General features: G+C 37.8%; 1 protein-coding gene across 1 annotated transcript in view; it reads right to left on the bottom strand.

Annotated features, from left to right (window-relative positions):
* LOC129730733 (sialin) overlaps positions 1-16544 on the bottom strand; it is a 37784-nt gene extending 21240 nt beyond the window's left edge. The window contains exons 1-2 of the mRNA XM_055690287.1: positions 16219-16544; positions 3866-4071 (exon numbers count right to left, since the gene is read on the bottom strand). Of these exons, the coding sequence (XP_055546262.1) occupies positions 3866-4071; positions 16219-16261 (249 nt within the window). The 5' untranslated portion in view covers positions 16262-16544. The remainder of the gene's footprint in view (positions 1-3865; positions 4072-16218) is intronic.
* Between the last annotated feature and the right edge of the window lie 357 nt (positions 16545-16901).

Raw genomic sequence — 16901 nt, forward strand, 5'->3', positions numbered from 1 at the left:
ATGCCATTTTGAAATCCAAGATGGCGACTTCCGGTTCCCGAAAAACGACGGCAAATGACCAAATACCACCCAATATGGCTATTTCCGGGATTGCTATGATGCACTGAAGCCACAAATCGACCACTGAAGCCAAAAATCGACCTCAGACAATATTTTAAATTGTAAGATGGCGACTTCCGGTGTCTGGAAAACAGCCGAAAATGATCAAATACCACTCAATATGAGCGTTTCTTTTACCAGATTGACGCACGGAGGGCCGAAATTGTTTTGAAATCCAAGATGGCGACATCCGGTGTCCGGAAAACAGGCTAAAGTGACCGAATACCACCCAATATGAGTATCTCTGGAACGAGAATTAAGCTGAAAATTGACCTCAGACACCATATGAATTGTAAGATGGCAACTTCCGGTTTCTAAAAAACAACCAAAAATGGTCGGTTTTCATACAAAATGAGTATCTTCGGAACCAGAATCATACACAGGAGCTAGAATCGACCACAGACACCATTTTGAATTCGAAGATGCTGACATCCGGTTTCTGGAAAACAGCCGAAAATGACCAAATAACACCCAATATGGGTGTTTCTCAAACCAGAATGACGTTCAGGGGCCAGAAATTGTCTCCAAATGCCATTTCTATGTCCAAGATGGCGACTTACGTTTCCGGATCACCGGATCTAGAATGATGCAAGGAGCTATAAATTGACCTTAGACAACAGTTTGAATTGAAAAATGGCAACTTCTGGAAAACATCCGCAAATAACCGAATACTACTACATATGAATGAGTCCGTAATCGAAATGATGTAAAGAAGCCAAGCATTGACCCTGGACACCATTTTGAATCAGAAGATGACCACTTTCAGTTTCTGGAAAACAACGAAAATAACTGAAATGCACCCAATATATATCCGGAATAGAGGTCATGTACAAAAGCCAAAAGTTGAGGATGTTGCCATTCCGATAAAACCAATTATTTTTAAACGATATAATCCAATCGCAAGGAATCAATAAATTTGAAATGTTTGAAATTATTAAATTAAACACTAAAATAGGCGGGACGAAGTTTGCCGGGTCAGCTAGTATATGATAAGAATCTTACTTTCAAGGAACACATTGAGAATATCCAATCAAAGTGCAATAAATGAGCATGAGCATGATGACCGCCCGTGGTTGCTATTCTTCTATTGTCAGATCAGCGATTACACAGAAATCAACGAATGTTGCTTGAGATTAACATTCATCATCAATTTGTAAAAACTGGTGAACTTGATCTTTCTATTAGGCAATACCAGCGCCAACCGCATCCAAATGCAGGTCAATGAAGGAGTGTATATAGGAATATGTTGACGTTACACTCACTTTATTGAAAGCCGAGAACACCTCTGCAGTTACACCAGAATCAATGGGATGTTGGAGAGAAGGGCGGGGTTTGCAGCAGTGTTTGGTAAACGATGCGCTATTATGTGATCCGAGCAGCTTCTGCTTGATATACCGCCTTAAAATAAAGAGCGCGAAAGGATACCGGACCTATGACTAAATTAAAATAGAATCAAATATTCCGACATCTCCTTATGAAGTCTTTATGCAACTACCGAAAAGTATCTCCCGTTGAGTTATCACAGCCAACTACACAATGTAACGAAAGCTAGAGAAATTGTATTCACGTTAACGTCTCGCCACTCTTATCACTTCGTCGTCAAGTGAACATTTTTATACCGGAAACTATATCGCGTAGCTATCTGTAGAAAATACGATCTCGTGGAAGGTATCGACGCGAATTCTTTAGATATTCGGTCACCCAGACTTCTGGCTTTATGCTTATCAGGTCGACTAACGACGTTCGTCTGTTCTTAAAGAGCAATTTTTTTTTATTTGATACCGATTCGAAGCAGAAAAACAATGCAGAATGCTGTTGGGGCCACGCACAGGCGTGTGACATATCTGAGTGGAATGCAAAATACCATATTACACGATATTTACGGTTTAAACCGATACGGATACGAATACGGTTGGAGCCACTTACAAATGAGTGTGGTTCACTAGAAAAATATTCAAACTCTATCATATTTGCATTTATGGAAGCGAGTTAAATCAATTGCAATAAAAATGTTGTTTGGGCCACAGTAGAGATGCTGATAGGTCCTACGCACACCCACCTGGCTTAGCACGAATAAACTATGTAAGCTCATTAATGTGGAACCATTAGAAATGTTCCGACAAAAATCGTTGAAATTCTTAATTACTCTACTAAGCTCACTTTACAGTCAATAAGATAGGTGTAAGTTTAGGTTCAAGTTTTATTTTAATTCTTTTTTTTTTGCTTGAGACGTAGGTTAATAATTTTCCTACAGTTATACTTACATAACTGCGATAGCAATTACAATCTATTAATATAATAAAATTTTAAATATATGTAAAATATATGTATATGTGTTGATACGTCTGTGACAGAACACACTATATGAATTTTGAATAAATATTAATAAATAATTAAACCATTAGAGCAATTCTCGCTGAAACCAGGCCACTAGGTGCACAAGGTCTTTCGAATTTGATATAAATGCACATAATTGTTAGAAATAGAGAAAAAATGATAGTGCCATTTTTATTTGATCGAATTTGTTGACCCCTCAGTCACCAAGGGGTGAAATAGTTTCTAGAAAAGTGCAAATTTCAGTAATTCTTGATATTTTATTTGAGCTATATCTCTGAAATTTGTTATGAAATCTACTACAAGTAGCACTTTTTTGTAAGGAGGAAAGATAGGGCTTTCATTTGAAGTAATCAGAATTTTGGCCGCCATCTTGAATTTGGCCGCCATCTTGGATTATATTAGAAAAATGCAATTTTGACCCTGTTCGCAACTACCGATTTTCAATCTGAAAGAAGCTTCAGAAAGCTGAGAAAAATGATATAAGATGCAAGGAAAAAATTAGGTGAGCATCAGTGTTAACCTACCAATTAAACGAATTTTTCGAACGAAGTTTTAAAATATTCTAGGTGCACAACCTAGTGGCCTGGTTTCAGCGAGAATTGCTCATTACAAAACATTCCCCTATAGAAACAAATTTCAGTTTATACCTAAATTTTCGAAGTTTTATTAAATTTTATCTTAAGTTGGGAAGGATTGATCTAGATTCGGCGATTTTTTTTTAGATTCGGCGATGAATTATAATTGCAACTTCACTGTCTGGACCCTGAACTCTAACAAATCTCTGAAGCACGTAGTTGGGATCATATTTTAATTTAATATTGGGTTGAACAAAAATTTCAGATATAATTGCAATGTGCTGTTGATATTCATTTTCATTCGTTCGACGGGCAAGCGTTCCAATTTAAAATTTAGATTGAATTTTTAGAAACCATTGTTGAACTTTAATTCAACGATAATATCATATGTAGATATACTTTATTGAATTAAATTCAAAGCAGTTTCGTTTAGGTACTATATTTATTCGTGGAAAACGGGTTTCCTTAGGGCTTACTAATTCAGTAGAACCTTTTCAAATCGTTCTACAACCAGCACTGCATGTTCCGTGCAAATAGAAACCAGTACAAGGTTGATGACCTGTGACAAGTGACACGATCGTGGAACATGTCGATAATTTTAATTAGCTTACATCAAAGCTGCAACATCCGTTCAAAAAGGGCAATCATCCCAAGATCCGCTAGTGTACAGTTGTACGCGTTGAACCACGGTTCGATCACGGACCCCCGTTGCGGGTTAATCCGGTTTTGGTTACCATGTGCGTAGTGCCGAGTTGCATTTGCATCTGTCATAAATTTTTTCGACCGGAATTTTTTGCATCTGCACTTGCGCAATGAGCGAGCGTACGCGATCTAACCTGCAAAAGTGCACTTACCTCTACCGCTTCGGTCGAGTTGCCTCCATGGCAGACCGGTTCGGCGATGTGCGATTCGGCCACCGCGTGGACCGGCGCGTTGTGGGCCAGGGCCGAGTGGTTCAACATGGCAACCATCGCCACGCTCAGGTTCACCTTCAACCCGTAGATGATGGCCATAGCGATGGAACCGAGTACCGCGAGGATATACCGTGCCGGGACCAGTGCTGGAATGGTAAAAGATGAGCGAAACATATGAGGTAGCGGTCATGGCGAGAGGGTTTAAACGGTAAGTCCATGAGGGCGAATGGAAGAAGAAAGAGGTGCGAAAAGTTCACCCTACAAATGGCGTAATTAATTTTTGTCTTTGTTTTGTTTTGAATAGCAAATTAGGTGGGATGTTTAAATACGAGGGGAAATTGGCTCATGTGAGTAGAGGACAGATGTCCACGCAGAAAGTTTCAACTTGTGTGAAACAAACCTTATTGTGATATATATGATAATGTCGTTCACGTTGAAGAACTTAGTTTCATCGATTGAATTAATTACGAGTTGTCGTAGACACCGCAACAATCCTTTTCAAAAAAAAGTTTTCGAGACAACCAAATTTTAACTTTTATCGCATTTGCTGAAACAAAGTAATATTTGACATAGCGAAATGATGAAAAAATATTGAATTGTACTTAAAAAGAAAAATGAACAATTATTGTAATTAAGAAAAATATACTATCGAATAAAAGTTTGAAAGGTTTAGTTAAGATAAAGTTATCAAGCTTTTCTGTATTTCGAAAATTTCGCATGTTTATCGTGGTATTTGTCTAGTTAATTCGAACTTCCCCTAAAACGAACGCTAGCGATGGGTATTGGATGGACGTAAACCATTTGGCATGCAGACTTGAATTTAAGCCGAAAGGCGAACGGTTCGCGATCAGCACAGTAATCAAACACAATAGCAGTGGAAACTGTGCATCGAACCGAAACCGATGACGAATGCAAGTTTCCGCCGCGGCGAAACGTGGCTGTCAATTGCAACGCTGCAGCAAAACCGGTTGCCATATTCGATCTTAACGTATGAAAAAATCCTCCAGCAAAACTCGATGAGCGAAGACACTTTTAAATAAGCATTAACCCAAGCAAAAAAAAAATGGCAACTAATCCCTAAACCAGTGACGGTAACATATTGCAAACATTATTAGTAATTCCACTGAAATTCACTTCCGCGACAATTGACAGCTTCGCTGCCGATAGGATGTCCAGCAAAGCGGTAAAAATACGTAATGAGATATAGCTAACAGTATTAAGCATATCAGCTAGAGAAAGTGGGTATCAATCATGTTTCGCGTTCTGCAACTCGTCTTCTGTTTCGCATATGTTCAGTTATCATGATGGCACTACAGCCAAGTGTTTTTTAGTACCGTTTTTTGTCTCGCAATTGAAACACTTGTCTGCATTTAAAGTAAACTAGAATACGATAAGCTTGATCAGAGCGGTTAATGGTTTGAGGGTATTAAAACCTTATCTACCATGTTGACGGTATGCTTGAAAAGAATTTTATCGCTTTCTCTAAAAATCGTTGTTTGTCATTTAGTTTCGACATCCACTAACAAGTGGTGACTAATTGCCGTCCGAACTAATATCATTGCATCACACACGTCCACTACTATCTGTTCTTTAATTGATAATTTTGACGACAACTGCTAGAAGCAGTTAATAAAATCGAAAACGAATGTGCCAAGTGGTCCCATATATTATATAGTCTGTACAATATATTACGTTCCGTGATTTCTCGAAAAAGTGGTACACAATTTCGTCAAATTGTCATTGTTTTCATCAAACTCATTCATATCCAATATTTATCTGCGTGCTCCCGTTCAAATTTGCAATCATCGTTGTTGACAATTTCGCGGTAAATAAAACACGCTTCAAACCTTTGACCGCTTGTTCCTCGTGTGTGACGCAATCGATCGCATCCATGTCAGCTGAGTTTGGCAGTTATCGAGCAAAATATTGAATTCGTCCTCTGTGTGACCTTTGTGTTTTTGCTAGCCTGCCGCCCGCCAGCTAGGGCATCTCGAACGCTTTCCGGCTCAGACAGGGAAAACCACTTGCTACCGATAGATTTTCCACTTCGCCCGCGGTGTGCGGAGCTGCGAGGTGAAACTGTGCAGCGTCTTGGTTCTGTCTGCATGGCCAGCGGAGAGGGTGGAAAATGTGCTAAAGAGAACATCACTTTTCCCGAATGGTGTTTGTCTCCGAGAGGAGCGCACGTTTGTTGATTGGTGGTAGTGACCGATTGTCGGTTGCGATGCGTGGTGTGAAAGTGAGGATTTTTTTTGGTTCAAAAACAACAAATTGGTTCTATTAATATCCACTGCTGCTGCAGTGGTTGATTGTTCTTTTACCGATGAATAAGGTCGCGTGTGCAAATATAAGAATTCGAAGTGTGGAATAATAGATTTTATATGTTTGGGATTCAACATCTAAATTTGTCCAACGCTTGCGAAGTAGTTTCAATTTGAATTTGAATTTGACGCTGAGAGTTGGACGGTGAAACAGCTGCAAATATAGAAAATAGTAATAAGTACTCTCGCAGCAGTGTTTTCTTAGTAATCAATCAATTACTGATTACTTAATTTATCAATTCATCGCAGAACTTCATGGAGCTGCAATCATAAATTAAGTCAGACAAAGTAACAGTTAGAAAATGAAATAGAATTTCCCTGATCTCCTGTATACCTCAGGCTTTTGATATTTGTTTCTAATTTATAATTTTGTATTGTATGGTTTTTAAGCCTATTTCCATTTTTTAATTTAGTTTTATGTTGGCTTTTGGAAACATTACTTTAGCGATTCGTAGGTCTGTGTGTGCTGTCTCTTTTAAAATGTTGTATCTGTTTGTATCTGAGTTCTCTGGACGTTTTCCAACAATTCTAAGCCTTATCTGAAATCATTTGACGGTTTTTGTGGCCTTGAGAATTTAATTTTTCGTTCCCGTCATTAAAATTGTCGATATTGAATAGAAAAACTGGAGTTTATGGTTCGTTTTCTTCGACTGCTGAAAACAGTGAACTTCAGATCGTTTTTTAAAATCTTTTTGACCTTCAAAAAACGTTTTCAGCAATTTAAGTCATTCAAAATGGACAAACCAGCTCGTGCGATTCTGAAGACGGAATCTTTATCGACTCGCCGTCCGATTCAGCCGGGTACAAGCTGCAGCGGGTCGGAAAAGCTGCCTCACAAAACCTGATCTATCGGATAAAACTATACCCGAAAGGATATCCGGGCCCCTGGGTTGTTTTCCTTCGGCCCAAAGCAAAGGCATTGCATACAATGTATGCATTTGTAGTATGTGATTTGTAGGAATCTGGCACAGTTTTGAGCCGTGACCGCAAACACTAAAGTTCGCCTCAATGAACTGTATGTTTTAGTGTCAAGTCTCAAGCAAGCATGTGAGATTGGTATTTGATAGCTCCTCACGCTGGAGTATCATGTGTACATTCCAGCTCGTGCAGTGATGATCGACAGCGTGATCATCAACTTGAGTCTGGCCGTCAAGGATCTGCTGAAGGCTGAAACCGGCCGCTTTAAAGATTCCAGCCATCAGCCGATAAAAATACTTGGTTGCAAGGAATTGCTCGCACTATCGCTTGGCAATGGTGTGCAAACTTACACCCAAACAGACCCCTGTCGCACTAAAAGTCGCCAGCGAGTATAAAAAATCTGCTTTTAATTTATAAGATATCCTAGAATTGAGAGTTATCTGGCTTCGTTAAGCACGTGCCGTTACAAATTAACGTTAGGTAAAAAATCGTGAAAAAAGTCATAAAAAGCTAACAAAAGAGTATTTTTTCAATAAAAAAACTGAAATTTTCTAAACATAGTAATTAAATATCTCAAAAACGGTTGCATCTAGAAAGTAAGTTGCAGAAGTTTTATGACTTGAAATTTCTATTAGAATCATGTTGCATCATAGTGCAGGTCTGCCGTGGGCTGGCGTTTTGACGTAAGCGCCAGAATCACAAAATCGCTCCAGAAGCATCGCAGCCCTTCTATCTCATCATCATTTCTATATAAAATGGCGCTAACGTCACTTCTTGTCTTTGATATTTCTCAGCTATTTTTCAACATTTTTAAAAACGGCAACTAGCATTTTGAAGTGGGCTGTTTATACTATAGTATTATGTAAAAAAACGAAATTTGGAAATTTGGCGTTTACGTCAAAATCCCAGCCCACGGCAGAGGTCGGACTCGGTTATATATGATTTGGTAGTATATAATTTTAGACTCGATTATATATAGTAGTAAAAAAAATAATTTCAAATATGACTTATCTAGAGCTAATATTTCGTAAGGGAACATCCAGAGAATACGTAAAGCTTGAAGGGAAGCAAGAGGGGCTTTTTGAAAAACCCATGAAGAATTTTTGAAGATGTATACTGCCGTGCATAGCAAGTCAGTCCCATTTGCATTTTTAGTAAAATTGAGTTATAACGCGTAAATCGTAGCTAACAATGTATAGTTTCGTAACAATTGATGAGCTTAACAACTTTGTTCTGAAAAACTGCTGGAAAACATCCAAACATATTGTCCCATCTCGTAAGAAGCAATGTTATAAAATTATATTAAAACGCGTTTTTCTCGGCTTGCTGAAAATGCAGGTGGGACTTACATGCTATGCGCGGCAGTATACAGAAGGGGGAAAATTGACAATAGTTAGTTTTGTGCAACGTAATTAGAGGATGCTCCTCACTTTATTCATGAATGTAAAAAAATGATTTTTTTTTAATTCTAAAGAATATTTCAAAAAATTCAAAATGCCTAAATAAAAAAAAAATAAATTATTAAAAAAATTTGAAAAATTTAAATTTTGTTTAGTTTGTATAAAATTAAAAAGAAATTGATAAATGAAAATTCACTGAATTCACTGATCAAATTTTTTTTCTGTACGACTACAATTATATCAGGAATAATTACATGATATATTTTTTGTAAGAAATGTGTTTTCTGACTTTCAGAGGGGTGGGTCAAGAATAATGCTCTCCTTATTTTTCGAAAACAACAAAACATATAGTCATATATAGTCAAGAAAAAAAATCGGAAGCTGTATATCATCGAGTCCGACCTGAGATTTTCTTATTTCTGAAAAATGTTTAAATTAAAAAAATCTTCAAAACTTTTAAGTAAAAAATTATATTACATCTTTCATCCAGGCCTTTTAATGAAATGTTTTTCAAAAATGTAAAATTTCAATCAAAAATTACTTTGAGGAAAAAATTTAATCTTAGATAATATATGATTTTATTCTTAATTTTCTAAATTTCTCAAATTGAATTAATAACTTGGAGGTGTAGGAATTTACGAATTAAGTTCTTATTTCCTTTTTGCTTTAAAATGACTTTTTTAATTGTTTAAAACCATTGGAATAAAGCCATTTAAAAAAATGGCGAAATAAAATATTATTGACGTAGAACTACGTTTCATGGCAGCTTTATGGGGGGCAAAGTAAAAAACTGAAAACATCGAGAGCGTCACTGAAGTTGTCCACTTTCAAATGCTTTAAACTCAGTCAGTTTCCAACGGATCTACTTTGTTCTCGCAGCAGCCGAATGCAATATTAGATATGCGTCCACCAAAATACGAAAAATTTTGATTTTGTGATGGTAACTATTGTACTTATAAAAATGAAGAGCTACGTTGAACGAATATTTCGACCAATTAGAGCTGAAACTCTTAGTCTTAGTCTTAATCAAACCAAACAACCAATTACTGCCCCAACACAGCCGACACTACACGGTGACGAAAAAGTCCGGTCACACTTTTTTGGGGTCGCCTGTAGGCTACACGTTGCATCTCTCTGGTGCCATCTATATGTCAAATGTTTACATTGAGTTGTGAGCCATGACAGAGTTAAGAACAGCTGTTATCGCTGAATATGTGAAAAGGTACAAACCCGGACACACATTCAAACACCTAAAACCGCTCGGAATCAACCGGAAATTCGTGTTCCGGACCATAAATCGGTACCTAGAGACCGGAGGCACCGAGGACAAGGCACGATCTGGACGACCAAGGTCTGTGAGAACTCCAAGGCTGAAAAAGATTATACGAGACCGGATTCGCCGGAATCCCGCCCAATCTGCACATAAGCTGGCCAGGAACCTTAAAATAAACCGAGAATCAATCCGCCTGCTTCTGCGCAAGGATTTGAAACTTACACCGTACAAAAAACAGGTGGTTCATGGGGTTACCGAAGCTACAAAGGACAAGAGGTACCAGCGGTCGCGGGAGTTGCTCGGTTGGCGCGCAGATGACGAGATTATTTTCTCGGACGAGAAGCTGTTCGTTTTAAAGCAAACAGCCAATCGCCAATATGATCGAGTTTGGAGTGTGAGCCTCCAGCAAGCTCCTGCGGACAAGCTGAACGTTTCCCGGTTTCAAAATAAGACATCAGTGATGGTTTGGGGAGCCATTTGCAAGAGAGGTAAACTGCCTCTTATTTTTATCGATAAAGGGGTCAAAATCAACGCAGCGTACTACCTGGACACGGTTTTGAATAAAAATGTTCTGCCTCAAGCTGAACCATTAACTGTTTGTTTGAAGACATTGTTTGAAGACGATTATTTCTGCTCTAGCAAGATGACGCCCCATCCCACACCGCAAAGGTTGTTCAGGCGTGGTGTAAAGAAAACTTGACCGATTTAATTTCGAAGAATGAATGGCCTTCGTCGTCTCCGGATCTGAATCCACTGGAATATTTCGTGTGGGGATACATGATGTCGAAGCTGAACGACTATACAATAACAAATTTGGAGCAATTCAAGCGAGTTATCACAAAAATCTGGGACGAGATGCCGATGGAGCACGTGCGCGCCGCTTGCGACGGCTTTCCGAAACGTCTGAAGCTGGTTCGATCAGAGAAAGGTGGTGTAGTTCCGAGATATCGTCTGTGAAGTATCTTTATGAGCTACTGAGTAAAGCTATGAAAGCCAGATTCAGATTTTCTTCTTATTCTTTGAAATATTGAGATTTTCCTGTGTGACCGGACTTTTTTGTCACCCTGTAAAGTATACAAATGATTTGACTTTAAACGATTTGATGTTGTTTTACTCGTTCGAGTGCACATCGACACGCCAATCGGCAAAATGATTCTCAGTAGTCACATACAAAAGCTTGTATGTAAAAATTTAGTCTTCATTGTCTATCCGATCACTGTTCCAAGAGGATGATTCACTGGAAACTGCATTGACTAGCAGCAAGCTAACCTGTGGAAGTCATAGCGCGGCGATTTCAAATATCTCGAGTAATATCTTCCGTAGCGGATAGAGAACACCGATGTCTTCTACGGCGCTAGATTTTGGATCTCCCGTCTGTGTGGAAAGCACTGTCATATAGGTATGTCACCGGATTTCTAGCTAAACATTTCAAAAGGTCTTATCTGCTTTCATCGTTTTTCCGAAGTGTCTTTTCATTTTGATTATGGTTCAGCTTTAGTAACTCTTCCAAGCGTAGTTTTCGTTCAGAAGGCTAGAGAGATCTCTCCGCTATCAACTTGTGCAAATAACGTGTCATAAAAGATGTTTAATAAGTTGTGGTGAATTCTAGAAAATCTAAACGAGCGTCTTAGCAGAGTGATTGAGATCAATCAAAGAAATAGTTATCGGTTTCCGTTATACTCTACTAAATTTTTTTGAAATAAATATTGAAATTCAGTCCGCAAATATATATTTCGACTGTGACGTACAGTCTTCCTCAGTGCTTATGTGGACTGGTTGTGGTGATTGAATGAAAGTGACCGATCAAAAAATCGATCAAAGCAGATAGGACCTTTTGAAATGTTTTCTAGATTTGTGAAAATTGAAAATCAGCTGTTCCTTCAAAGGCGACCACATATTTTCAATTGACCACCAATGAGTTTTCCCCATCTCAGTACTACAGTACTTGTGATTTTACTATCAATAAAAAAATAAACGTAATTCTTAAATTACCCATAATTGACCAGACTGTAAGTAACTGTTAGCAACTGTACAGCACCCGTAATTGGTTTGCATTCACTTTATAAAATGAATAACGAACAAACTGTCACAAAATCGGCATATTTTTGTTTTCGTTTAAAACTGGCACAACTCATAATTCATAGTTTCTAGCAAAAAGGAGTTGTGAAATTAGCGTTGGAAATTACCATTTACATTCCCACGAAACTTTAAAACTTTTTTGAAGATAAGTAAAAAGTAGATTGAAATTTGAACAAATTTCAATACACGCAAAGAAATAATGTCCTTTGGTAGTGCTGTGGATAAAATTGGATTTCACCACTACCCGCAAAGCAATGTTTTGGCGAATGGCAGAAAAAATTTAACTACTTCACAACACTCTCAACTTTTTCAGAGACTCAAAGGAGTTTTTCCGTAAGCAAACGAAGATGCGACGAACATGACATGTTAAAAAGCTATAAACTTGTCTGAGCTTTAGGGCAACTTTTTTTGCTTTTGTCGACCGGTTCTGGACCATTGTGCAGTGTTCTTGTTCAGTTGTTATTGCGGAAGCATTTTCTACCATTTTCAGCACTTTATTGCAACAGTATTTTATCAGCTTTTGAAAGAAATTCATCGACATAAGGCAGACTGTTGTAGTTCTACGTTAACCTTGCGGTCGTGTCTTATATAAAACCTCTTCAATGAAAAACTCGTTCATTCGTCTAACTGGACTTTTACCAAAAAAATGCTATAATTTGAATTTCTTAAGAAAATAACTCAACTCTTTCTCTTTGTAAACTAAAATTTAGTGATTATTGAGGGTTTTCCGTTTTTTTTTCTATACAAACAACGGTTTTTGAGCTACAGTGCTTTGAATAGAACTTATGCCAATGTTCATAAGCCGTTTTTTGAAAATTACTCTTAAGTCTTAATTTTTTTTCATTTTATTTGGCGTCGTTTTTCTCATTTGATTTTTTTATGAACTTTTTTGACTTTCAGAAACGGTTTTTTGGCTTTTCCCTGTCTTTTTTTATTTTCATTCATTCGGAATCGGCAACTGATTTCATCTTTTTTTATTGTTGGATTGAGAAATTTTCTTATGTCCAGTTGGCTCCGTTAAACATTATGTGTAACTGTGTCAAATAAACGTTTTGATAAAAAAAATTCTTATGTATATCAAAAAGTTTTGGTAACAAGTCTAGGATGAAAAAATGTATGAATTTTTTTTCGAAGGTTACGTTTCAAAGCATTTTTTCAGTTTCAAATTTTAAGATATTTCAATGTTGTAATATGCTTAGAAGGGTGATTTCAAATTAAAAAGCTCATAGTGAACAACTTTCTAAATGCGTTCGTTTTTGATATACGAAGATGGACTCCACGATCAATGGGGCTGCCCCACCATTTGCGAAGTTAGAGAAACAACTTTTTCAATTTGCAGATATTTTGGGACCCAAGGTACAAGATACAAGTAATCTTGACATTAAATTTTCGAAACGACGCGATCAATTTTTTCTGCAGTGCTGCCAACAATTGCCTGATTCTAGATTTTAAAATTAATTTGCAATTGTCTCAAAATTCCCCCATATTTAATCTTGGGTTTGATTGCGCGAATGTGTTCAGCAGATGATTTCAAATAAGAGTCACATATCAGGAAAAAAAAACGAAATGTACTGTTCCAGAGATACAGGCTTAGCAAGATTTTGGACGCCCGTAAACGCTACTACATAACTAAAAAGTCTTTTTTCTACTGCTGTCAAAAAACATGATTTATTTTCTTGAAGATACATTCATAATGAACGAAAAACAATTAATGAACATTTAAAAAAGGTCCATAGCCGGCCTTCCGAAGAAATTTTTTATTGTGCCGGAAAAAAGAACGTTGTACGGCCTTCACGTCAACTTTTCAAATGCATCTCTTGATTCTACCAATCAACTGTTTTCAGTTCGTTAATCTGTAGTTATTTTGGAACCTAAAATCCCATAGAAATCTTCGATTGGACGACACTGAGGTTGACTCGTTGGGTTGCGTATTAAGGGTACAAATAAAGTTGGCTTGGTTCTACTAAGATTCGAACCTGTCACCACTTGCTTGTCAAAGCGGACCCTGTAACCTTGCGGCTGCGAAGCTCTTTGGTGTTTTAAAAAAAATCGAATTGAAATTTTATTCAAACATTCGTTCTGGTACACATCTTGATTGATAGCCGAACCACTAGGTTTAAACCATGGTTTAGACAAAAAGGAAAAAGTCTTCTACCATCTTTCTGGCGGATTGTTGTTGAGGTTTGCAGAAAATTATACACATTCTAAACCGGAAGATTTTTGATTTATAAATGGTTCCCCGTGACCTTTTTGCCAAAAGTACTCGGCCCATTTTCACAAAAGGCTACGATAGGTAGCTTTTCTGGTTACACTTTTCTTATGAACCTTCATTTTTGTTCGATTTTTCATGTTGTAAAAAATATCCACCCCCTCCACCGTTACGTTATCAAAAACCATTTACCAACAGAAAAAAATGATCATGTTGTTTTTTACTAATTCAAAAATTTGATTACCCAGGTTTGACATCAAATTGTCAACATTGTACAAGGTATTAGTGATTCTTCAGCAACAACCATAGATTCACTTGATGGCTAAAAGATTGGATCGATAATTTCAAAGTTATCTCCGCGAGCGTGAACGTACCTAACGTTAAGTTCTGCCACTTCATAGGGAATGATGGAAGTATTCGAAGATTCAACATCTACTGATGGTTACTTATTTTCCACGATTTTTTTTATGTTTAGGTCCTCACACATGTTCCAACAGTAGAATGAGGTTTTGGGTACATGTAACTACGAATAAATAATGAATAATCTAGCTTCGTGCACACGCGATATTTGATTGTTCCAATAAACCTTCAAAGTAGGGGATAATAGCCTTTGGCCAATAACTGATTAAAAACAAAAAAGCTTTGACTATTGCCGATTATAACGAATACTCAAAAAAATAGGCACATCGCGTGAGTTTTTCAATTAACCAAGATGGTATACAGAAATTTAGATGTGGTAAATGTACATTTTTATATATTGACTGTAGCCTTGAGACACTCTGTTTAAAATCTGCCTTAAAAACTGTGATTTCTTTTCGGGTAGATTCACCGTACAAAAATCCATAAAGCAGGCATCAAGCCTCAAAGAAAGAATCCCATGCCATTCAACCAGGTTAAACGTATTCGAAATGTACAAAATCTAGAAATGCTATTTTTTAAAAGAAAGTTTTGATTCCTTCTCACCGCAGCGAATACGGCTCAAAAACCCACGCTCTCACCATTGCATGTGTGAGCAGAAAATCGAAACATCCTGCCCCGCGCGTTGCTGTCTACCTAATTTTGGATGGACTTTCACTTTTCTCAGAGCTGGCAGAGACCCTGCTACCAATAGTTGTCCTTGGAAGGCTCAGAGACAGTGCTTTCACTTTTGCGCAGTCTATTTCACAACGCGTTCACAAATTGCCTAGATTTTGTCCAGGTTTATATTGCATGAAAAGGGCATAGCGACGCAGTTTCTTATTATATTAGTTTAATATGTTAGTGCCAAAGACTGTAATAATTATACGTACAAATTATTAACATTTTAAGTCATTCTAATGTAAGAGTTATTTTTGTATATTCAAACGAACTCGCGAATATCATCTGTTGGCAGATTCCAGCTTGCCGGTGTATTCGAAGATGAGACTGGAACCGGTTGAACAACAAGTCTCTGTTCAATCATTATTCAATATCAAATGAGGGTGTGCGCGAGTAATTTTTTTTGGCTGATTATTCCAATATCCAACTAAACAAATAATACACATTGTGTTTACAGGATTTGTCTAACGAATTACTCGTCACGTTGTACGCCTTCGGCGGCCACAAATAATCCCTCCACAATTTGTATCTACTTGACACACAAATTCCAGAAATAGTCGTTCTGCTATATTTACACACACACGACCATCACGCATGCATAAATTTAAATCTGTCGGATCCATTCTCGACTCAGTGAATGCGTAGTTTTAGACCGGCCGTTGCTGCTTGGATTCTGTTGACCCCAGAGTTCTACCGCGGCGATAAACTGGCTGTACCCTTGATTTCCTTCTTGCGCTCGCCTGTGGTTTGCTCGAAAGTGGAACATTTTCTTCGTCTGACTTCTTCGAATTTCCATTTTTCTCGTACGTTTGTACATCGATAATAATTCTCTCGGCATGGCCGCGAATGACCTTTGCAGGAGTTTGAATGTTAAACTTGTAACATATGCCCTGGATTATTTTTGTTGCTTCAAATGCATTTTTTCAACTTTTAAGCGATATGTTGCATTCTAAGAGCAACCAAAATAACCTAAAACTCGTCAAATTTTGCTTCGGTTTTCGAATAATTACACTTACATCCCAAGACACTCCCCTTGGCGGGTACCGCTTGATCACTCATGGCTGCGTTGTTCCAGGAATTATTCCGATTTACCACTCAAATTGACTTTACTCTAATTGTTAGCAGCTAAGTAGTTCTTCTTTTTGTAACAACACTTTGTAACTATCGATAAACTGCAGTAACGCCTCCGCACAATCTGAGAAAGATTTTTTTATTGCCTGCTTGCTGCTATACCGCCGGCTGCAGGAAAGATTAATCCACGCCACGGAACACCACCTTACTGATAGACCGGTTTCCACATCCGACTACCGACGCGCTTCGAGAGAGTCTGACTGAAAGGAGCGCGTGTTGTTCACAACTCCCTGTATTTTATGCTGCCAGTAACATCATCAGAATCAAGAGCATCGTGCGAGTGATTTCACGTCTGCGAGCAGACGTGTGTTGAATTAAAGGGGAATTACTGGCGGATTATCCAGCCAATGCATACATATACATACAGGAACGATGACATCGCGGCCGGCGGTTCTGTGCGCTGAAGCTAGCGCTCTCAAAATATGTTCAAGTTGATTGTATTGGGTTTCCACTTGGGTAGGGTGGGTCCAATGATTCAGATTCGAGGGTGTTGGCTGCTATGAGACGAATCAAAAGTTATTCGAACGAAAATCAATGGAGAAGTTAGTAAAATAATTCTTACTTGTAC

The sequence above is a fragment of the Wyeomyia smithii genome, chromosome 3, assembly GCF_029784165.1.
Source record: "Wyeomyia smithii strain HCP4-BCI-WySm-NY-G18 chromosome 3, ASM2978416v1, whole genome shotgun sequence".
Classification (NCBI taxonomy): Eukaryota; Metazoa; Arthropoda; class Insecta; order Diptera; family Culicidae; genus Wyeomyia; species Wyeomyia smithii.